Here is a 25,363-nt window from a genome sequence, read left to right on the forward strand (position 1 = left end):
ACAATTTGATCGTTCGTTTCCAACGCACTTTCTTCTTCTTCTTCTTCTTCTTCGTTTAGATTTCAGCTCGAATGCTTTTCATTCTTTCCCTCGGTTGTACGTGACGTGGTATGAAAATGAGACTCTTTTTCTTTTTTTTTTTTTTTGATACTGAAATAACTTTCTGCGTATACTTGCAGAAATATTTCCTTTTCTCTTATTATTATTATTTTTTTTTTTTTGTTTGAAAGAGTTCGTAGCGAAAATTGTAAAAGCTGTAGGTGTATCAGAAAATAGAACGCGGGTGGAAATAATTTTTTTCTGTAATTTGAACACAAGTAATTTCAAAATTCAGCTCGATATTTTCAGCCCTTTGATAAAGCTAGTTGCATCGTTGGTGGTGGAATAATGTAATCCTTTTAATAAATTTTATTAAAGAAACTTTCTAATCTATAATTTCAAGTAAAGAGAAGTCTAAATCTACGACGAATTATTACGTGTAAAAATGTCGAGAATAAAATTAAACAAATCTTGGCATTTTACCGGTGTAAAAGTGTCAATGCACACCTCCACCTGTTTCTTTGTTCCGTTTATCTCCTATCTCTTTCAAAGTTTTCTTATGTGGAGAGAGAGAGAGAGAGAGAGAGAGAAAGGGGGGTTGCGATTATTCACGTTCCATCAACCTCAACCACAAAATCCTTCCTTTCTACATCAAAGTCTGTTTCACGCCCAGTTTCCTTCGCGTCTGCATCTGTTCCCTGCCCTTGTTGCGGCTCACAGACAACTGTACATGTCCGCAAAATGTCCGTACAAAGGGTGGATTGGACACGCGATACATTTACACGGGCAAACAGGGTCAAAGATGCCGAAATAAATTCAATTTATTTGATATCGCGACAACCGGTTGAACAATTTTAACGAGGAACGTGTTCTCATTTCGACCTCTTCAAAATATATATCATTACAACTCGAGTTGAGACTGAATGAAGATAAGTTACAAAATCTAGGAATGGAAAAATTCTCTCTAAATCGTACACGATTTTTTTCTTTTTTAATTACAATTGCGATCAGATGGAATAAAATTAATTGTTATTAAAAATTATTAGAGAATGTTATATTTTTCAATTCCAAAAATTATCATTGGAAATCTAAGAATTTTGTTAGGTAAATATAGAGTTTGATTTTAAATAATCAATTAAAGATTCGATTTAAAAAAAATACTCGAAACACACGATGAAAATTTTCTAAATACTTTATATTTCGCAGTGTAATTAATTTTGCCAGAAAAGTTATAGAGATACCTCGTAAACTATTCAATTTTTAATTTCATCTGTTATCTACATATATATTGCACTTCTTTATTTCCCTTTAATTCCCATTATCCCCGTCCATCAACCGTCGATTTCACTCAATTTCAATTTCAAAATAATTATAATCGATCCGTTTCAAATTATCAACAAGAATATCACACATCCTAATTTTAAAACGATTACAGGAGGATCGAATTGACATTTAATCGGGGGAGGGGGTGAAGAAAAAAGGGAGAGAATTTCATAAATATGGATGAAAAATTTCCTCCCCCTCTGAGATCCCACAATTACGCCAAATCGCCATGCACGCCCTTACACACAGCAGGATCGACCGATTTTCATGGCTGTCCAACGAAAAGGGGTGGAGAGAGAATCGGAGGAAAAATTCATCGCCCCTTGGGAGAAGGGGGCAGAAAGAGAAACGTCACGAAATTTCAACCATGTCACGTTCAAGCTGACATTGTACAAGCGGAAAAGTTAAAACGAAGGGAAAACACGGCTGGAAATACGTGTACCGTGCGAATTAAGCGGAACGTTTAAGCGTTTGTTGGTAAATGTGTGTGTGTATGTGAGAGATCGAAGGAGAGAGAATATATCTGATTCCATTTCGAGAACGTTCGATCGAGATACTTTCTCCAAAATGATAGATAAATTTGATCGCAATCGAGGGCAGAGATAAATTTAGGATTAATAAATCGAGAAGATTGAAAAAGGTGGCTCGAGTCATCTTGATAAACAAACTTTTTATTCCTAATTTTTAAAAACTTTGATTTCATTCTTAACGAACAAATTAACCAAGAAGAAGAAGAAGAGGAAGAAGAAGAAGAACGATTTTCGAAAGGAATTAAATTTTACGAGAGATTGTTGCAGAAGGGAGGAAATTTATTAAGAGCGTAATCAACTTGGATAAATCAAAAAATCGTGGAAAATTCCCAAAGTCACCCTTTTTTACATACACCCTCCAACTTTCATCCCCATCCTTTCTTTATAGAAAAAAGATTACGAGAGCAATCTAAGTTTGCCCGCTTTCAAATTTAGTCTGGATTAGTATTGAGAATGAGCGAGTATTCATAAAGAGGGAACCGGGATTGAGAGGTGGGCGACAGGAGAGGCGCGATGGCGAGATGGAGGAGGGGGAGGGCAGAGAGTACAAAAGGACACGGAAAAGGCTGGGCGCCAGTACCAACCAACTTTCCACGATTCCTTCGTGGAAACTTATTCCATAAAGATTCTTGTCAAAACTTTCTTATTGCCGAATAAAAAGTCGAAACTGCACGAAAAGAGAAAGAAGAAGAAGAAGAAGAAGAAGAAGAAGAAGAATCTAGCGCAGGATGCGCGATGGTTAATATAGGCGAACTGCTTTGATTCGACGGATACCAATATCCTTGCTGCTGCTCTGTTGCATGCTCGACAATATCGATATTGAATTCGGTTCAACGATATATCTACTTCAACCGTGTACGTACGATCCTTGCTACGCTTAACCGTCGAGAAGGAAATGTTATTAAATTATTAAATCACTGATCTCGTCCTAAGAGATTGATTCTCGAGAATGTTTCAAATTATTGTTGTGAATCATTGGAGATTTTTTTAATTTTTTTTCTACACAGTTCCTTCTCAACTTTCAGCGGGATAAAAAGTGATATTTATGTTAAATTTTTATACTAATATATATAATCATATATAAAATTATATGAATAAATGGGTTATAAAAATTAAAATTTATTTTTTTTATAATTAAGTTAAATTATTGTACTAATATTTTTAATTATAGACAAAATTTTATAAATGAGATAATTTTAAAATTATTAATAATTTATTTTAAATAAATTATATTTTTGAATTAATTGATTATATATAAAATATAAAAATTTAAGTAAAATTATAATTTAATAGAGAATTCTAAAACAATAAATGAAAGTTTTATTCGGAAATTAATTTAAGTAAAGATAAATATGAGTGTCAGCTAATAATTATTAATAATTTTTTTGTCGTTAAAAAATTTAGTAGAAAAACTAGGATTAGATATCCTATTATAAAAAGGTAATTAATACATTAAGTGATTAAATTTCTTGAATCATTAAAATTAAAAATGATATGGCGGTTTCGTTCTCATTTCCATTTTATGTAATTGGCGAGAAACCGCGGCGGTTTAATATTTTCAATTTTCGACACGTTCTTCCCATCTTCAATTTCAATTTCCTTTCTCCGGTTTACGGATCATCCGTGAAACGAAACTCAACGAGCCGCTATTTTGCGAAACCTTCCAAGTTCAAGTGACATACATTTTGAAAATTTCAATTTCCTCCGCGATGAATAATTTCCTGCGCGAAACACGCAGGGAACCCGGTTATTCGTTTCGAATCACGATCATCCCCCTCCTCGTTAATTTATATCAACGATATCTTGAAATCACGAAAACTTCGATTCATTCGTCTCGCATTAATTTCCAATTATTCTCGCCTTTTCAAATCCATTTCAATTTCGATAATTCTTTTTTTTTTATCGCGCGCAACCTTGCTTCCTCGAAAGTTAAGCTTCCGACTCCACGTTCCTTTCTTCGAGACTTTGAGCCCGGAAGTCCAAGAAAGGATTTGCAACTTTTAAAGTGGCGAAATCTTGGCTACGTTCGCGTGTACGTTCGAGCAATTGCAATTTCGCGACTCTGGGAAACACGAAACTGGGATTTTCTTCGTGACATTCGTTTTATGTAAAAGGTGTGTATAAATTGGAGACTGGTTTTTCAACTTTGTCATTCGATTATGATTAATATTGGATCTATCGGGATATTGGTTAGATCTGGGGAAATGAATATTCAACGATGATGATTCTATTTGAGCGGCGTGTGAAAGAAGACGCGTGTTTGGAATAGATTTTAAAATTAGATTTCAAAATTCTAGATTTGGAACGGAGCTCAATTTAACTTGTCGAGAATGGTGGCCACGCGAGGATTTGAACGTGACGGAATATCCTTTTTGAATATGCTTAGCAGGAATGAGAAATATATAGAAAGATGTGACTCTTCTTCAATTCTCATAAACTTAAAACTTAAATTTAAATATCGAGAATATCCTTCAATGTCCTAATAAATTTGTTTTTGCCTTCTTGTATGAAATACAAGTCATTGTTTGATATGTTTCTTTTTCTTCCAAAGTTTCTTGAATGTTCAATTTATAATGTTCCTCGATATTTCAGTATTTTTTTGTACAAATTACGAAAGCAGAGAGGGAACGAATTTCCCTTTAAAACACGTATTATATAATAATACCTTTCATAATTTCTTACAGCTCGAATTATTACAGCTCACTTTCATCGTGAAAACAGCATTAAAAGATCTTCTTTCACCGAGTCTCTAAGTTTCGACGTCTTTAATGGCCAAAAAGCTCGAGGGGATCGAATAAATTCCCCGGAATATCATGCTGAAAAGTGAGGGATGGAAATTCCTAACAGCGAATGTATACAGCCATTCGTGCCATTTGCGGAGAAAGAAACGAAAGAAATTTCATTTATTATAATTCTGAATAGTGAAATTGAATGTACGTTAATTGAAACAACGAATCAAATTTCCACACGATTTATATTACAATAATTTGTATATTCGCAACAAGATGAAGCTATTTTACGTATGAATAAGAAGAAAATTATTCATATTGTTTAACTGAATGAAAATAATACTTCTCACAAAAATCAAAAGACTTGTTGCAAAGATTTATAAAGATTCGTGGAGCAAAAATTTGGAAAATGAAAAGAGACCTAACACCATTCGATATTCCCTTCCAAGAAAATTTATCAATGAAGATTGGGATCAATAAACGAAAGAAGAGACGTAAAACGCGTGGAATCATAAGAGATCAGGTCTAGGTTAAACTGGTATAACTGCGTGTTACACAAGTCGGCTGGCAGAAGCCGGAAACCAATTATTTTCGTGCTCCAAATCCTATTCCCAATTACCCCGCGAGCCTCGTATCCGCCGACGTTCGCCAAAAACTTCGAGGTCGGTTGGATGCCGGCCCCGAGTCGCCAATAAATAAACAAGTTTTCAATTAATTTCATCGACACGGCGCTCGCACGGTTACTCGATCGCAGGCCCCATTCATTCACGTCAAAGTTTCTCTCGTATAAATTAATGCTATCACCTATCCCACCCCCACAAACGCTGCGCCTGTGTCCGTTCATCCCCCTCCTCTTCTTCGTGTGTTTGTGTGCGCGCCCTTTTTTCTGTCAGACGCAACCCAATTTCGCGGTTGTCAAACAGAGGAACGACGAACGTAATTATTCATCAATTACAAGTGCAAGTTGAAGCACGGAAATCCGTATAATTTTCTTGGAGCTAAAGTCTCATTGCCCCGCCAGATTGAATTAATTATGTTAATTAAAATTGAGATTCGAATGTACACGTATTTTAATCCGTGATTCGTATAATTTTAAAAATATTTGTGTATACGTTAGAATTACACGGATCTCTGTGCAAATTCTTTCGATACTTTCGAAATCGTATTCTCGTTTTGCTATTCTAAAAAGTTGTTGGAAAATTTAAATCTATTGTTTCCGATTTATTTAATGTTCACGCGTATATTCATTGTAACGTGGATACATCAATTTGTGAATATTGTGAAATTATTATTTAAGAATAATAGTGTGCGCGTGTATCTTCGATGATTCATAGCTTTTTTTAATACGAGAGGATAGTATACATGCATGAAACGAGGAAATAATTTTAACAATAAAAATAAATCGATAATCACCGAGGCCCGATGAAATATGTTACGTGCCGCGACTGAGGTAGTTCCATTAGTTCGTTCATCGATTTTTATATTACTCGCGCGAGGCTACCCTCGATGAATGTAGCAGCATTTCTGAACTGACGAGTGTGTAACGCGAGAAGTGTATCCGGCTCGAGAGTAAATTTCAGGAATAAAGCGTGCGCGATAGGGGAAGATAGAATGGAAAATATAAAACTGGGATGTAGGTCGTGAAAAAAAAAAAGGAAAAAGGAAAAATTCCCTCTCGTTTTAGCCAACGATTTATCATTGGAACGCAAACAGCGAGGGCAATCAAAAAGAATCACGACTTGGCCGGTGAAATCGAACTATGAACTTCGAATCGAATTCAAATAAACTTCGACCAACTTGCAGTACCGTGTGTAACAAGAAAATTTAATCTTCCTTTCATATTTGAACAGGTATTGTCAAAGTTTCGAAAAATTGCGTGCGGAATTAAAATCCAGTAAGCATTGGAACAGTAATTTAAGAGTTTCTTCGAAATGCTTTCCTTGGAAAGATCCATGAAATGGAAATCAAAGAATCAAAGAAAAAGAGAAACGATTCCTAATTTTTCTAATGATAACGAAGAATTTCAATTATTATTAAAAACGACTACTTGCACATTCGATTAGACGCAAAATTTCTATGATATAATTTAATTACGAACACTTTTCTTCTTAATTTTAACCCTAAACAAATAACGAGATAAACCTCTCCGATCTATCATCGATTAACTTCGATGCAAAAGGAATTTCCACGCAGTTCGTACAAAGGGTTTCGTTAATCCTCCCCTCCTCGAATAAACGATATTTCATATTTACCAAACGTGTAATTCAAACGTTCGATCGTGGAAATATTGGAGGAGATTTAACTAGTGGCAAGGGAAACAGGATTGAAACACAACTCTATTACCAGTAATCAGATGGATTTGATCCCCTTGGAATAGGAGCTTGGAAGGTTCAATTCTAGGCAGAAAGGGTAGATATCGGGATATACCGACACGCTACGTGAGCGTAATTGAAAGTTTCCGGCAGCAGCAATGGCGTTGTTCACTCCCAGTTTCCCTTCTTCTTCGACGAAAACTTGGCCAAATACGAGGGGAAAGGCGGTGGGAAGGAGTAACTGGATGAATGAAGCTTACCGTGGATAAAAATAAAAGTAGTGGATGCTCTCTTGGTCGAAAACGAGGGAAAACGAGGCCTTTTTTCATGGTTGGGATAGGTTGGACAGGGTCTCTTTAGAAACTACGAAAAACACTCGACGAAGGAGGGGAGTAAACACGGTTGAAAATACCTTTGACCATCGGCACGAGTGCTTCCGTTTTTCCTTTTTTTCTTTTTTACTAACAAATGCCTTCGAAAACCACGTTCGACAACCGGATCGAATCTCCGTCCATCATTGTTTCTCTTCGGTGATGAAAACCGATGTAAAAATCGTATTAAAATTATCTATTCGATTACATTACGTGGATAATGACGAGTTCAGGAAAGGAAATTTAACAAATGAAGATTCGATCGACGATTGTTCGAAACTGTGTTCCATTAAAACGCGCCTCAAGAACACGTGTCAAAGCGAGACCAATCACGTTGATTAAGCGGTCGCGGGTCGAAAAGGTGATACATCAAACGTGTACAACGAACGATGCATATCGATATCGGTGGTTGTCAACGGGAGATCATGAACCGCGTCAAAGTAAAAATTTTAACGTGAAATAATTAACAATGTCTTTGTGCCCGAAGAATGATAAAAAGGAAGAAAAAAAAGGAAACGATTATGAACGACAATACCCGCATCTTTTGTGCTATAACCGAGGAGAGTCGTTGGAAATTTTTCAATATTAACGAACGATCATTTTAACACTGTAATTAATATTTCCTTCTGATTCTATAGAAATGAATTAGAAGAAACGCGAAGAAGAAACTATTGTAACTAATAAGTATAAGTGTCGTATAAAAGATGTATGAAACGAGTGTGTAACAATTTTCTTCATCTTTAATATTTTTCGAATTTTTGAAGTCAAATTTTGATCGAGAAAGGATCGTATGAAACAACTTTCTTCATCTTTAATATTTTTCGAATTTTTGAAGTCAAATTTTGATCGAGAAAGAATCGTATGAAACAACTTTCTTCATTTTTAATGAAGAATATTTGATTGTTATTAATTTTTTTAAGAACGACTTTTATTTATTTCGAACTATTAATTTCAGATACTTCGATCCACGGTTTAATATAGTATGATATTAAGGGATCTATAAATATTAATCTCAGATATTAAGAGCTTCTTAGTCCTGTTACGGAAATTTAAATAGAAGTTGATATTATAAAATAAGAGAAAAATATAAATCTTTTAAAGTATCGAATAAAATTATTATAAAATATCTAACAAAGAACGAATGCAACGAGTAACCTTTTTCTCTAGAAAGAATCATTCTATTCCTGCATTATACTTTCCTGCTTTTAACCTCTCGTTCTTATAATCTATATATATATATAAAGTTCACATCCGGATGAAAAGTTGAACGAGAAATATTCTCTGATAAAAGCGCAGCTTCCGGAAAGAATATATATACACGTGTCTTCTACACGGAAGAGATGCATTTCCTTGTTTCCACAAAGTTTTCATAGTATATAGCAGCCCGGAAACTTTCAGAAACTGCGAATTGAACCTTTCTCTTAGGTGGTACGAAGCCAAGATCTCGTCGTTAAGATTCTTTAAAAATTATCGAAGTGTCGAAACCACTATTCTACGATCATCATTTTTCCAACCACCTGTCGATACGAAAAAACAGAGAACCATGCATCGTGCTTTTTCTTTTTGAGAAGTATATAAAAAAAAACGAAATTTGACTCGGTTATTTTTCACACGAGGGGAAAGAAGTAAGAAGAAGAAAGAAAATTGATACCAAGACACATTCTATCTGAAATACAACGAATAAGATGATATACTCAAAAGAGTGAGAAAGCTACATCGAAGATTTTTATTTGTAAATTTAGAAAGCTAATTTATTTCCAAATGGACTCAATATTATCGATAAATCAAATGAATTACGAACAACAAACATGCAGAAATAAATGAAGAATAAAAATTTATCCTCTTCCAATTATTATTCTATTAACTAACATCGATCACACTTTCTCTCAACAAATACATAACACTTTTATTCACCTATCAAGCTCAAACCAACGAGGAAGAAAAGAAAGAATCTCATAAAAATAATATATAAATTAATCCAACGAACGATATTACAGGAATAATAATATCCCAAAAGAAATCCTAAAAAAAAGGAGACAACCAACCGAACGTACATATATATATATATACAACCAAAAAAATCAGTGTACTATGAAATGCATGAAAAAGCGAGTTTCACTCGAGCGTGACGAATGTCCGATATCGAGAGCGTGGCTCTGACAGGGAGCTTGAAACCGCAAAATTTCACACGGCCGAAAGAGTAAATGAGAGAGAGAGAAAGAGAGAGAGAGAGACGAGAGGGCGAGAAAGTGGACGTGGATGCGAAGAGGATTTTCACAGAGGCGAGAGAGGAGCACAGCGTAACACGAGAATAAGCAAGCATGAGAATACAATAGCCGAAGTAGCTTGGAAAAGGTAACCCGGCGGTGTGTAGTGAAAAGAGCAGGTGGAAAATTGAGAGGGGAGGGGGGGGAGGGAGCGAAAGGAAGAAAGGGTGGAGCGAACGAATCCTCTCTTGGCTGGCACGGTTTGCTTTATACCATCCAACTCGTCTTCCGTTTCCACCCATTGTCTTCGCCGTTGGCTTGACGTAGCAGGCCGCGAAAGGGTTCGCAAACACGCCTTTCCACCCCCATACGCCGCCTTTCCTTACCGGCCTCCTTCGCCTCCGGAACGGATGAGAACGAGGTTGAGACGTGGGCTTTCGAGGATGTTTGAGGCCGCGAGATGTTTCATTATCGGGTAAATTGAATTCGGAAAATGGGGAATTGCAAGGAGCAAGGATATGAGTTAGTTGACCCGTGGATAAATGAACGTTATGAATTCACCGGCGGAGGGAATATTCATCCGTAAGTCTAGCTTTTTTCCTCTTTCGAAGGGGATCGAAGGGATCGAGGTAGCGGCATACAGAGGAAATCGAGGATGAGCGGAGGAGGCAGAGGGCAAAATAGAAGAGGTAAAGTGGAAACGATGGTTCCCTGAAACGTTTGCCGTGGCGAGGGGAGGGGAGAAATTTCTATCTTGCCGTGAGATCGAGAGGAAATCTTCGGATCGTCGAAGACGAGGAAGATTGCCACCGTCGTCGAGACGGTGGAAAGGATGACGACAGGGCCACGAGGAGGGGAGGGGGAAGGAGGAGGGTTGGAAAAGGAACCGCCTCCCCTCCCACGTAGCCGATGAAACTGGCGCGATTTACCTCCACCATTGCCGCGTATCTTTTGAAATAATGGATAACGCTCTCGAACCCTTCTCATATCCTTCTTTCCATTCGGATGGATTCATGATTTTGGAAGTAATGGAATGGTATAGTAAGGTCGGTAGAGATTTCGATTATGATAGCCTCTGATAGAGTTGGAAGAGTTTGCTTCTTAAGAATTAAAACCGCTTCGGTGATTCTTATTACGAGTCGTGGGACTTTTGACTTATCTATCTATCTCTGAATCTCGTTAGGAACTAATCTTACTAAGGGATGTATTTTTTGACAAAGCTTCGATGACACACTGATTGCGTTTTAAGGAGAAATCTTAAAGAAATCTTAAACAAATATAGCTATACGATGTTTCTAAAAATCCTGACACGATATTATTATAATGTATCGTATAAAAATTAATAGTTTTCAAAAAATAGTTGTAGATCAATCTCCGTCACTTTAAAATTCGATCATTCGAGTTGAGATCGAATCTCATCTTCGAGTATCTCGCGAACAAGTGTACAAGTATAATCCGACGCAATGAGTTTCCGTCCAATCTGGGAGCTTCCTTAACGGGAGCGAGAAGGATTCTCCAAAAGTAGAGAGACAGAATTACAAGAGGTATAGAGAGGTGACAAGGGAGGGAGAAAGAGAAAGACGAGTCGAGTGGCTATTCCACTTGGTAGGTTAAGGACATTGAAACGAAGATCTAAGGAGGCGAACCCGCGACAATAGAACCGTCAACCAATTGTTCAACTACTCGGGTCCTTCGTGATAGCTCGACAAAATCGATAGAACGCTATGGAACGTTCGTTGAAAGGAAGTTTAATTTGAAGAACATTCCTCGTCTAATACCATTCACGGTGTATCGGGATGATTATATTCCCCTGTAATAATACAATATCCTATAATATCCAAAAAATACTAGACGAATAATTAAGAGCGAATTGTTTGAAAATGAAATTATATTTCATGCAATTATAATTATTGTCATCACGGTCGATGATTGAAAGAAAAATCTAATTTTACTTTGAATATAAAAAACGTATCTATAAGAAGCGATTCCAATTTCGTTGCATGTATTAAACGGAGAGAATAAAGTCACACAAGATTAGAAACGGTATCCTCTTAGAGAGAGTTGTATCTTATATCTATACAGATACGATGGAAAATCCAAAGCTAATACGCCATAAATTTAGTCTTTTCCGTAGTAATCCCTCGACTTTACTTTAATCCTGTATCACGTTTCTTATTTATACGTTTATATAAATGAAAAACTCGAAGAACACGCGATTAAACGCATAAACGCGTTTGTTTCGCACGCGCGTGTCTTCTTCCCCAGAAATGTACGTATCGATCAATTTCCGGGGGAAGGGAGAGGTTCAATTCCGAGTGGCGAGCAATCAGCCATCGTCGAATATTTTCCGCGTTCCATATAGCAAACGTTCCGATAAGACTGCATTATTATATTATACCTCGAAATTATGCATTCGCCCCGATAAGATCCATCACGCGAAATTTCAACGATTGTAGAACCGAGTGTCTCTCCCTTTCCCCTTCCCTACCCCCCTACCTGCTCCCTATTCTATCTCCTCTTTCGCCATTCATCCTATAATCAGCCAACTGTCTCTCTATTCCTCTTTCCACCGAATCAACAGCATGAACCAGCTTTATGCAAATCACCAAATCTCCGCATAATATGCCTCGTAAGCCTGTCTACGGTTGTCTTAGCTCTTATGGCGAGATGGTGGCCAAACGTCCTATTCCTTGTATAATTTAAGCATATCTTGCATTTCTGATATTCCCTATTCTTGGAATGTTATACACGTGGGTAAATTCGTTTTCCCGATTGAAAAGTATCTAAGCGAATTTGATTATCCGCGTGTAAATGTTTCGACACGAACGAGAGACAGTTAGAAATATCGTTAACGCGCGATTTAATAGCTTAATCTTAATTAATTGGAATAAATTTTGATCTAGTAGCTAAAGGAAATGTGATTTTAAAAGGAATAATATCGAAAGAATGTATAATTAATATATAATCTTTATATTTAAAATATTTTAATCTTTATTTATTATTTTGTTTGATTTCATTATATACTATATTATATTAATTACTATATTAATTATTTATGGCTACATTAATGTAATAATTTTTCTTTCAATTTATGAAAAAAATTTAAATTATTAGAATCTACATATATACATATATATATATATATATATATATATATATATATATATTTATATATATTCGAATGATATTATTAAAAATAATGAAAATTATAAATATATTTAATAATCTTTCGTATAATTATAAAACTATTTTCAATTTTGTAATCGTTTTAATTTTGTAATAATTAATATAGTAAATGTAACCTGTGTTCTTATGATTCGTTTCAAATTTCATGTACGGCGCGAAAAGAACGCCATCTATCTTCCATAAAATTATTACGCACGATTCAAAAATTGCATACGCAATTTATGAAGCATCATGAAATGCTTCAAATATAACATCAATATGTTATATGAAACGACTTTTAACGATAATTCATATACTTAATTCATAAATTGAATTAGGAAACACGAGAGAACGATATTTTTTGTGAATATACGAATTTAAAGCGGTGTTAAATATAATCTAATTGGTCAGAATAAGGTAGCATGCATGTGCTAAAAAATAATGACTTACCGCGTTGAAAATACGATGCTATGAAATTCTGCTGGACAATAGACGTTCTGCTACAGTCTAGGATTCCTTTTGCTTCCATATTTTTCTATTTTCCACGGTTTTTTTCACTCACTCACAACACTTTCATTCGAACGAACACGCAACACACAAAACGCAGAGAAACAAAAGCGGAAATGACGTCACGGATTTAGTGGCGCTACATTATACCGGAAACAGGAGCGGAACGCGCATGGGTGCAAGGCCCCGTGAAATATGAATCATATGTATAATATAAATTTTATAAATTTTTTATCTCTATTATTTTCTCTTAAATTGTGATAATATTAATATTATAAAATTAAGATTAATTATTTAAATGATATAAATGTTATTTAATATTAATATTCATAATTATAAAATATATGTATATATTATATAAATTGTATAAATTTCGATATATTAATAATATAATATATATAAAAATATTTATAAAATATATACTTCAAATAAAATTTTAAGAGCATGATATTTTGATTAATAATTAAATTTATATTCAAATAGTTAAATTTTTATTCAAATATTTTAAACATATATTTGATTAAATTTTTATTCAAATATTTTAAACATATATTTGACTCACGTAGTTTAAAAAAATTTTTAAATTTTTAATTAATTTAATATTGAAAGTAATAATGTTCATATACATTTAAATAATAACTGAAAAATACTAATATTTATAATTTTTAAAATATAATAAATAAAATAATTAAATAGATTAAATAATTTTCTTATATAGTTTTTAATGTAAACTCGAAACGTGGCACTTTAGAAAATTGAATATGCAATCGACCAATCACAGCACGCGAAAGAATTGCGACGTATAAGTAAAAGTTTGGATAGTGGTTTCGTGAAATAGTTTTCTTTAATAAAGAAATATTTGAGAAAAATGTGATTGAAGTAGTTTTATTGAAATATTTTGTGTGAAAAACTTCGTTGTGACATAATATATAATATTTTCTTACAAGATATAGTGTAATGATGTAAATGGCTTGATAAAAATTCAACGACAAACTATAACCTTGCAATAATGGGTAAGTTCAAGAAGTGATTGTTATCTAAATAACTGACAAATGCTTTAATTTTTGTTTGATTGTAATATATTTTATATTTATGTTCTAGATCGAGAGTTCAAAGACTTGGAATCTTGAATAAAGAAATATCAAACAGGATTTTCAATCATCATGTTTGGGTGAGTTAATATTCTTCTTGTTTTTTTGAATTTTTAATTGATAAAGTGAGATTATTTTAAAATTGATTAAAAAAAGTTTAGAATATTTCACAACATAATATTTCAAAGAATAATATATTGAAAAATAGTAATAATTCAAAAAATTTTCTTTAATATCAAGTACATATACATATAATATGCTTAGTATTTTCTATAATTTATATTTGCTATATTTAATTTACAATATATTTAAAATTAAAATATAATGTTTAATAATTAAAACTTCATAATTAAACAAAATAAAAATGTATAATTATCCTAACCTTAAATTATATAATTAATAAAATATATAAAAATATTTATATAAATATTTCTTAGTTAATAAGAAGTAAAAAGGTAAATAGCAACTTTGTTAAACAATAATTTATTCTATTATTATACTATTATACCGTAATTTAAATATCAGATTTCACTTATTACTTTCTATAATTTATACATTATATTATTATTTAAATATTAGATTTCACTTATTATTTTTTATAATTTATTGCATTATATGTATTCATAATACATATAATATTAAAGTATATTGTCATTATATAATTATAATAATTTAATTATATAATATTATATTATAGATTATATATAATATCATATTATATAATAATAATTATATAAAAGTATCAAAGATAGCTATTTTAACATAAATTATACATTATAGCTTAAAAAAAAGGAAAAGAAAAGCTAAATTTATACATTTTTGTATAGTTATTAGTTTTCCATCTATATTTTGATGAAATTTAGATTTATCACATATAGTTAATATTAATAGTAGATAATAGTATTAATAAATTAATAACACATCATTAATACTATCAATATAATATAAAGGATATATAATATAATATACAATTATAATAATTTAATCATTTAATTATATAATATTATATTATATAATATTAAATAATTATAGAACATATTATTATAATAATATATATAATATTATATATAGATTATATATAATATCATATTATATAATAATAATTACATAAAAGAATCAAAGATAGGTATTTTAATTTAAATTATACATTATAGCTTAAAAAAAAGGGAAAGAAAAGCAAAATTTATACATTTTTGTATAGTTATTAGTTTTCCATCTATATTTTGATGAAATTTAGATTTATCACATATAGTTAATATTAATAGTAGATAATAGTATTAATAAATTGATAACACACAATACTATCAATATAATATAAAGGACATATAATATAATATATAATTATAATAATTTAATCATTTAATTATATAATATTATATAATTATATAACATATTATTATAATAATATATATAATATTATATGTAGATTATATATAATATGATATTATATAATAATAATTACATAAAAGTATCAAAGATAACTATATTAACTTAAATTATACATTATAGTTTAAACAAAAGGAAAAGAAAAGTAAAATTTATAGATTTTTATATAGTTATTAGTTTTCCATCTATATTTTGATGAAATTTAGATTTATCACATATAGTTAATATTAATAGTAGATAATAGTAATAATAAATTCATAATACATCATTAATACTATCAATATAACATAAAGGATATAATCAATATAATATAAAGCATTATATATTATAATATAGTATATAATTATAATAATTTAATGATTTAATTACATAATATTATATTATATAATATTATATAATTATATAACATATTATTATAATAATATATATAATAGTATATATAGATTATATATAGTATGATATTATATAATAATAATTATATAAAAGTATCAAAGATAGCTATTTTAATTTAAATTATACATTATAGTTTAAAAAAAAGGAAAAAAAAAGCAAAATTTATATATTTTTCTATAGTTATTAGTTTTCCATCTATATTTTGATGAAATTTAGATTTATCACATATAGTTAGTATTAATAGTAAATAATAATAATAATAAATTGATAACACATCATTAATACTATCAATATAATATAAAGGATATATAATATAATATACAATTATAATAATTTAATAATTTAATTATATAATATTATATTATATAATATTATATAATTATATAACATATTATTATAATAATATATATAATAGTATATATAGATTATATATAATATGATATTATATAATAATAATTACATAAAAGTATCAAAGATAACTATTTTAACTTAAATTATACATTATAGTTTAAAAAAAAGGAAAAAAAAAGCAAAATTTATATATTTTTATATAGTTATTAGTTTTCCATCTATATTTTGATGAAATTTAGATTTATCACATATAATTAGTATTAGTAGTAAATAATAATAATAATAAATTGATAACACATCATTAATATTATCAATATAATATAAAGGATATATAATATAATATACAATTATAATAATTTAATCATTTAATTATATAATATTATATTATATAATATTATATAATTATATAACATTATTATAATAATATATATAATATTATATGTAGATTATATATAATATGATATTATATAATAATAATTACATAAAAGTATCAAAGATAGCTATTTTAACTTAAATACATTATAGTTTAAAAAAAAGGAAAAGAAAAGTAAAATTTATAGATTTTTATATAGTTATTAGTTTTCTATCTATATTTTGATGAAATTTAGATTTATCACATAAAGTTAGTACTAGTAGTAGATAATAATAATAATAAATTAATAGTACATCTTTATTATATCAATAATATAAAGCATATATAATATTATAATTATTATTAATTATAATAATTTAATTATTTAATTATATAATATTATATTATATAATATTATATAATTATATAACATATTATTATAATAATATATATAATATTATATATAGATTATATATAATATCATATTATATAATAATAATTACATAAAAGTATCAAAGATAGCTATTTCAACTTAAATTATAGCTTAACAAAAAAGGAAAACAAAATTTATACATTTTTATATAGTTAATTATATAGTTAGTTTTCCATCTATATTTTGATGAAATTTAGATTTATCACATAAAGTTAGTATTAGTAATAGATAATAATAATAATAAGTTGATAATACATCTGTAATACTATCAATAATATAAAGCATATATAATATAATATATAATTATAATAATTTAATTATTTAATTGTATAATATTATATTATATAATATTATATAATTATATAACATATTATTATAATAATATATATAATATTATATATAGATTATATATAATATCATATTATATAATAATAATTATATAAAAGTATCAAAGATGGCTATTTTAATTTAAATTATATATTATATATTTAAGCATAATAAAAAAGGAAAGGAAAAACAAAATTTATACATTTTTATATAGTTATTACTTTTCCATCCATATTTTGATAATATTTAGATTTATTACATATAGTTAATGTTAGTAGTAGATAATAATAATAATAAATTAATAGTATATCATTAATACTATCAGTAATATAAACTATTATAAGGTATAATTTTTCAATGTCTTTTTATTTTACAAATAGTATATATTATTTTAATATTCACTTAATTTAATGTAAAATTTAAATCTCAATTCAAAGAGATAGCTTTTGCAGAAAGCATTATCAAAATTACAAATTGCAATTCATTCAATATATTTTTACAAAATTTTCAATCAGTTAAATATACATCACTAAAAAATTCGTTTGCACATTGTATCAACCAGAATTGAATGAAACAGATTTTAGATACGATTGAAATAGATTTTCAATTTAATTTATAATTTAATTTTAGCATATCATAACGATATTTTTATATCAATTTTACATACGTATACGCTTAGAGAATCCAGGAATCTTAAGAGAATGCATAGGAAATTTCGATTTTGACTATGATTGTTAAAAATATTGGATCGAGTATCGTCGTTTAGAAAATATGAATATAAATATAAATTCAGTTGATACTCTGTGCATTTTTTATGTTTTTAATGGATATCTCACAATTTGGATGGAAAAGATCTTTGCATTTTCATTTATAAATTTACATTAATTTAATTAAATTAATTTCGTCAGCAATTGCTTGCAATACAATGAGAGACTCAATTTTCTTTTTTGCAAATATATATTTATTATTAGTATTAGGTTCTATTTATCAAATAGGATACGAAAAAATTTTGTTGTACGCGTTGTAGAAAAAAACCATTGTAAACCAAGGTATTAGTATATTCGTGAATTACTTTTGGAGGATAGATTTTAAAGATCAAAACAAATATACACACAAATATCAGGAGGCTTATTTGTTAAATTATAAAAGCAATTTATTAAGAAATTATATATAGAATACTCAATTCGTCTATTCCATTCATTCTAGTATCGTTAAACTTCATTTTCTTTTTCTAATATCGCATCATTTGTCGTGATTTCGATTTTCTTATTTATATTACATCGGAATTGTTAATTCTTCGTCGATTAAAAAGCGATTGCGCGCTCTATATGTGATAAAGATATTCGACAACTACGAGATACAAAAGATAGCGAAGGGAATCTTCATCCACTTTATAGGACGACCGATATTACGCGATCGGCCGATGGATTAAATTCACTTCCCTCTTTAAAATGCTGTGTACCGTTAATCGATCCAACGGAAATTACGTGTCCACTTTGGTGCGCAGTGCCATATTAAAACTCGTGCGATTCCAGTCTGCAAATTGAATTCCAAAGTCGTTCTGCTATATTGGTTAACTAACAGTCGATACTTGCGACAGGCCATACTGCGCACACTGTTACTATGCACGGAAAAGAGAGCATGTTGGAAAGAAAGAAAAAAAAAAAAAAACATTTTAAGAGAACAGACACGAATTCTCGATTCAAAGTTGTAATTTCTCTGTGAAAGAAAATGGAACTCGTACATATAGGATAGTTCTTGTTCATTTTAGTTAATTGAAACTGTAATAGGAATGCTTTCAAGTCTATTGTTTCATGTATTCAAGCGTTCTCAAGTTTTAGATCACATACATTTGGATATTCTTCTAGGAGAAATAATATTTGAAAAAGATTGCTTTTTGAATATGACGAGTAGTTTTAACTTTAATCAATATTTTTATAATTCATGATTCATCATCCATAACTTTAATCAATGCTTTTATAATTTAACAAATAAGCCTCAAGCCTTTTGACTTTTTTTTTAATTTGTATATATCGTGAGGTAATAATTTTTTATTTTTATAATGGTTTTGTATACCATTATTAAAAATTTTTTCAATTTTTTTAATAAAGTCTCCAATACTTTGGTAACATTTTAAAGAAAGGAAAATAAGAATGATTAATAATTAAACAGCTATTTTGCTTTATTATATTTTTATTATAATTATAATGTTTAATAGATTAATACTATTAGTCGAAACAATATATAATAGGTATTGCTCTGTACAATTTTAAGGCGCTTATATGCACAAGTATCGGAGACTTTAATCCAATAATGACCTATATTTCTCCAAATTCAGATAAAATGATATTAAATTTCTACAATTATAATCTATATATTAATATTCGTATCAATATTTTATTCATATCCATTATTTGTTTTGTTACTAGACATATTATAGTAAAAAGAAGATAAGAGAAATTTATTTTTAAGTTTGAATTTTGATTCATTTATAACTAAAAAATGAGTAAGAAGAGAAAAAATATATTTACTTTTTTCTCAAATAATACTATTTTATTTTGTTATGGAATATTAAAGATCTCTCGAGCGATTTTAGAAAATAGCTTTTTTTTTTTTAGATATAGCGCAAACATAGATTTTTAAAAGTATTTTTCAAAAAAAGAGAACCGTTTCCATTTTCTTTTGTCGAAGCAAAGTCTTCGACACGCGTTTTAAAGTTCTTTTGAAATTCTAGTTGAAGGAGCCTCGAGTTGTCAAGATCCTTTTCTCAGTTTCGCTAAATGTTCTCGACATCGTCAAGGAGATTATATCGTCAAGCAAGATAGAGTAGTATTGAGTATCAAGTAGCTTAGACTTTAGCATTTAACTGACTTCAAATGGGAGTAGTGTTATAGATTTTTTCTTTTTCTTTTTGTTAATCGATCTAGGAAAACGAACAATGTGAAAATTTTCCACTCGCAAATTCATCTCTTTTTCCGATTTCATCAAAATATCCAATTGTTGCGAATATTTCGATGATATTTTTTCGATGAAATTTAATTAGCTTTCGATTTCAAAATTATTCCATTTGGGACTCAAGGGAAGAGAAATATCTATTGAACAATCTACCAACTTTTATAGATAAAAGATGGAAAGATTTCTTTGTGAAGAAAATTTTAGGGTAATTCAAAGACAGATAAAAGTATCTAATAATATCTTAAAGATTTTTAAAATAGAATTGAATACTTTTATAAAAAGTTGCAAAGGGGAATAAATAGGATTTTCAGTCATGGTATATTTTCTTTTATATTGATACAATTATGAAATTTTCTTCAAAGAAATAATTCTGATAGGAAAGTAAAGTGTTGTTGCGTTTTCTTCTAATAATTTAATCTCAATTTGAGTTATTCTATACTCAAAATATTAATATATTCATTATTCTTAATCCTAATCTTTAGGAAATTAATTCCAATAGCTCTTAGATTTATTTATAAAATTGAAAGAGATAAAGATGTAAATAAATAAGCCTCGATTAACATTTCTGCATACCAATTTTCAATTGTTTTTGTCCCCTATCATTCAAATTAACGAATCAATTAAAATCCATCCCCTTGAATTTGAATACCGAGTCTCGCTTACAAAATTTCCAAGAAATTAATGTCACGATCGTGTAGGGCAACAAAATAATTCAATATTTTACATGCAGGGCAGGGTATTCGGTTCACCTAGTAAACTTCTCGTCGCTCGTTGACGAGGGAAATTTGAAATCTTAGCATTGAAAAGGGTTGAAAGCGTAGCTTTAACCCGGAGGACATAAAGTTGGAAAAGCATCGTTGACGTATGAAGCTGTAACCCGTTGCGGAACATACATATATATACATACCCTATCCTAAACGTGTTTACAATGCATCAGTTTTATGATCGAAGTTGCATTACCCAGGACCATTTCCCTTAATGAACGTTGCACGCTTTTATCACACGCCATTTGTCAAATCGCACTTTTACCCCCGACCGGGTTTTCCCCTCTCTCTCTTTCTCTCGTGAGAACCCACCCATCCCGGCAATTTGTTTTCATTTCTCCTTCCAACAATTCCGTCCCCCCTCCACGGCCCACTTTCACATGCAGCCCACAACGAATCCTTTCGAACGAGTGCAATCTCTTTTCTGGACGATCGATCTTCCTTGTTTCGCCCAAGGAAACGTTCCCGCGCGGGATTTATGATACGCATCGGTGTAAATTTCGGTTTAAATCGGGATGGATGAAGATAGATAAGGCTCTGATATCGTCGATTATCTTGGAGAGGGGGAAGGGAGTGTATCGGGTATATATCAGGACGAAATTAATCGATAACGATTTTAAGCGATAAGGCTTCGTTAAATTCTCCTTCCTTTTTTCTTTAAATTTGACAATTAAATTTCGATCAGAGATTTCGATAATTCGTTTGTCGTACGAAAGATTAAGTGTCGAAAATAATTAACGATCCTTTCTTAAATTCCCTTTAAATCCCAAGCTTCAGTTTGTAGATTTGAAGGGTATTATCCGGAGCAAGATTCGATCAATTCATCGATGCAGCTAAGTACTTGGCTGTAACGAGAGTTTCATAACGCGTGCAGTTTCATCCGATGTATCATCGATATACCATTAGACGTATATTAAAGCCAACTGCAATACTCTCTCTTCATCTAAAAATATCTCAAATCGTCACAATTTCCAAATTAGAACGCTCAATCTTGAACTCTTCCAATACTCTCGGATATAAATCGGCGTTTATGCGAGAAAGTAACGAATTGTTCCTCGTAGATTCGCGAAAGGAGCGTAGAGATACAATTTTCTGGGGGGTCGCGAAATTTCGTTTCGCTAGTTTGATGTCAGCCAGAAAATAGGCGAGAGAGCGTGTAATATTATTGCACCGTGGCAAATCACAGCGACGACGTATCGTTATTCCGGATACCGATCTGACGCAATGCAGTTCTGTTTGTGCGCGGCGCATTGTTTTCAGATTTCCCACTTTTCCTTCCCACGTTTTCGACTTCACCTCTGCCTTCAACCGCCCACGTATGCTTTTGATTTTCCTTCCATATATTCGACGTTCTTATCTACGATACTTTTTTCCCTTCCCACTTTTCGCCGATTTTATTTGGAAAGAGCGCGCGCGATCCCCATCGATTCCACTCGTATTTTTATATTCCATCCATGAATTTATTTGACGCTTGTACTCGTACGGTTGTTCAAATTATTGTTTCCCGATTCGTTTCCAACGCTTTTCCACTGCTATTCGGCGCGACTTGTTCCAACCAGCTTTCTGGAATCAACCTCGTAGATCAGTTTTTCCTGATCTTGTTAACTTTAACTTTCTTACAATTCGATATTGAAAATTATAATTTCCAATTTGAAATATTATTAAGTTGTAAAAAAATAAATTTAACTAGCTATTTAATTCTAGTTATCCACCAGTCGATCTTGTTGGAATAAAAACTGATCCAAAGATAAAACGGGTATCCGGGTTAAATATTGACACGAACCGCTTAAATCATCCGCCTCCGCTGTTCAAATCTTGCTCATTTCCGGCCGCGTAATCATGGAACCAATCCTATGGGCAACTGGGGCCAAGTGTGGGGTAATAGGCCCGTAAGACGAGGTGCATTCCGCGTGCGTTGTTACGTTCAATCCACCGAATTGCTACTCGCAAACAACGCGCTGTTTCCGCATACACGCATCGCGGTTAATTACGCGCCCTGTCCGTGTTGTAATGTCTCCCCCTCCCCCTGCATACGGAACGAGAAGTTGGGGAGGCGCGTGTCGTCGCGTTATCGAGACCCTATTAATTGGATCCGAGTAATTTGATTACATAAGACGTGTGAATACCCACAAATTCAAGCTTCTTTCCGTGAGCGCGAGAGAAATGGAATAAGAAGAATAGGTTGTAGAATATCTTTCTAAACGTTCTCCAAGATGTTCTCTATCCTTCGAAAGAACTTTCACTTACCCTCGCCGATTTGCGCTTCATGTTCTCCACGCATGGAAATCCACCGCACTGAAAAAAGAGAAATGGTTATATTAGCGTGATTCGAAGGGGAGGAATGATCGAATAGATATTATAAAATGTTGTGCGAGATAAATATTGTTGCATCGGATAGATTTATTATTGGGTAATTAGCTTGAAAATTATCGAGCGATTCGTTTTATCGAATATTAAAATCAGTGCAGCGAAAGCTTTATAACTTTTTTAAATACCGATAAAAGTGAAAATATTGAATATCGAAACGGAGATATTCGTTTAAATGTTTTAATTAACGAAAAAGTGAAACCTGTAATTTTATCAGTCGAAAATGATCGAGACAATTTAGATACAAATCGATTCGATCATACTATTCCTTTTCCATTTTTAAAAAGGAGGTAATTCTAATATTTAAATTGTATTTATTAGAAGAAAAAAATTACAGTTATGAATAATAATTAAATGTATTTTCTTTTATTTTTCGAATTCCAAAACATTGATTAATTTCGTACGCGATTGTTCTTCATCGCAAAATAATAATTTCCATAATTGTACAATGAGAATAACTCGGTCTTCTGAAAAAGAATTCCAAGAGCAGTTGCTCTCGGAAAGAGTCCAAAGAATTTTTCGTGTCAATGCCCCAACCATATTTTGTATCACGCTATAGCTATTACCCGGCAAAGATATACGATCCCATGAAAAAAGATTATCCGATCTTCCACGCTTCGCATCTTGAGATAGAAGGAGGGATAACTTCAAAGAGCTTACAATGCGATTTTGGCGAATCCTTTTCCACCTCAACCGTTTTCGTTCTTCCGTGTTATCATCGTGTACATGTCTATCACGTCATATCTCGTGTACGTGATAATATAAGTCGTGTTCTTTGAGGCTAAATCATCGTGAAAGTATTAAGGGATCAATTTCATCGATTAATTATTTTCCTCGTATAATCAATAACAGGCGTGTCTTATTTTCGTTTTCATATCAGAATAATAATAAAAATATATGTTCAAAATACGTTATATCGTCGTATTTGGAATTTTATCATTAAATTATTTATTTCATCAAGAACGTATCGTTATACATCTTGTACAGGATAGCCACAGGATCGAAGCGTGTCTGTAATCCATAAATTCTTTTTATAATACATCCATTACAAAAGTACTACTTGGATTATCCCTATAATGTTCCACGTTATGGAAGGCAAGTCACGTCACAAAGACGAGCTTTAGCTGCTGTAAACTAGTCCAATGTTGAGCTTATCAAAAGTTGTACATCTTATACCACTAAGATATCCACGACATTTTTAAAAAGCACATTCACAAGTGTAATAATCTCAAATTATAAACAATATATATAATTTTTTGGTATAGATTGATGTATTGATACAAGCTATTATTTAGTTACTTTCAAAAATTATGATTAAATTTTTTATCATAGTTATAGAGTTATATATATATATATATATATATCCTTTGGTCAAAATATTCCAAAAATATCTTTGTGTCGATTGCTTTGAACAGCCTTTTAATTTTGCACTCGATATATATATCTCGTGTCTCGAATGAAGATATATTATATAATGAATTATAAAAAGCCTTGTATATAGAGTGCATCGTAAATTAGAACATCGATTTTTATAATGCATCCTATATGTATGAAAATTTAATCATAATTTTTCAACTAAGCTTGCATCAATACCAATTAATCCATACCAATTAATTATATATATTGTTTATAATTTTCTCGAAAATTATCACTCCAAATCATCCCTTCTTATATCCCATAAAAAAAAAATATCTCTTTATCCTAATTTTATCGATTAAAGAAAATAATACAACGAAAAAAATAATTCTTCATTAACGAATC

At 30.7% G+C, this 25,363-nt stretch overlaps 1 protein-coding gene across 1 annotated transcript in view; it reads right to left on the reverse strand.

The window, feature by feature from the left end:
- The window catches only part of Nrx-1 (neurexin 1), a gene marked incomplete at its 3' end in the record, with an annotated part of 337,998 nt that overhangs the window by 295,778 nt on the left and 16,857 nt on the right, over window positions 1-25,363 (reverse strand). The window contains 1 exon segment of the mRNA NM_001145740.1: window positions 23,483-23,530. Within this exon segment, the coding sequence (NP_001139212.1) occupies window positions 23,483-23,530 (48 nt within the window).

The sequence above is a fragment of the Apis mellifera genome, linkage group LG5 (genome assembly GCF_003254395.2).
Source record: "Apis mellifera strain DH4 linkage group LG5, Amel_HAv3.1, whole genome shotgun sequence".
NCBI lineage: Eukaryota > Metazoa > Arthropoda > Insecta > Hymenoptera > Apidae > Apis > Apis mellifera.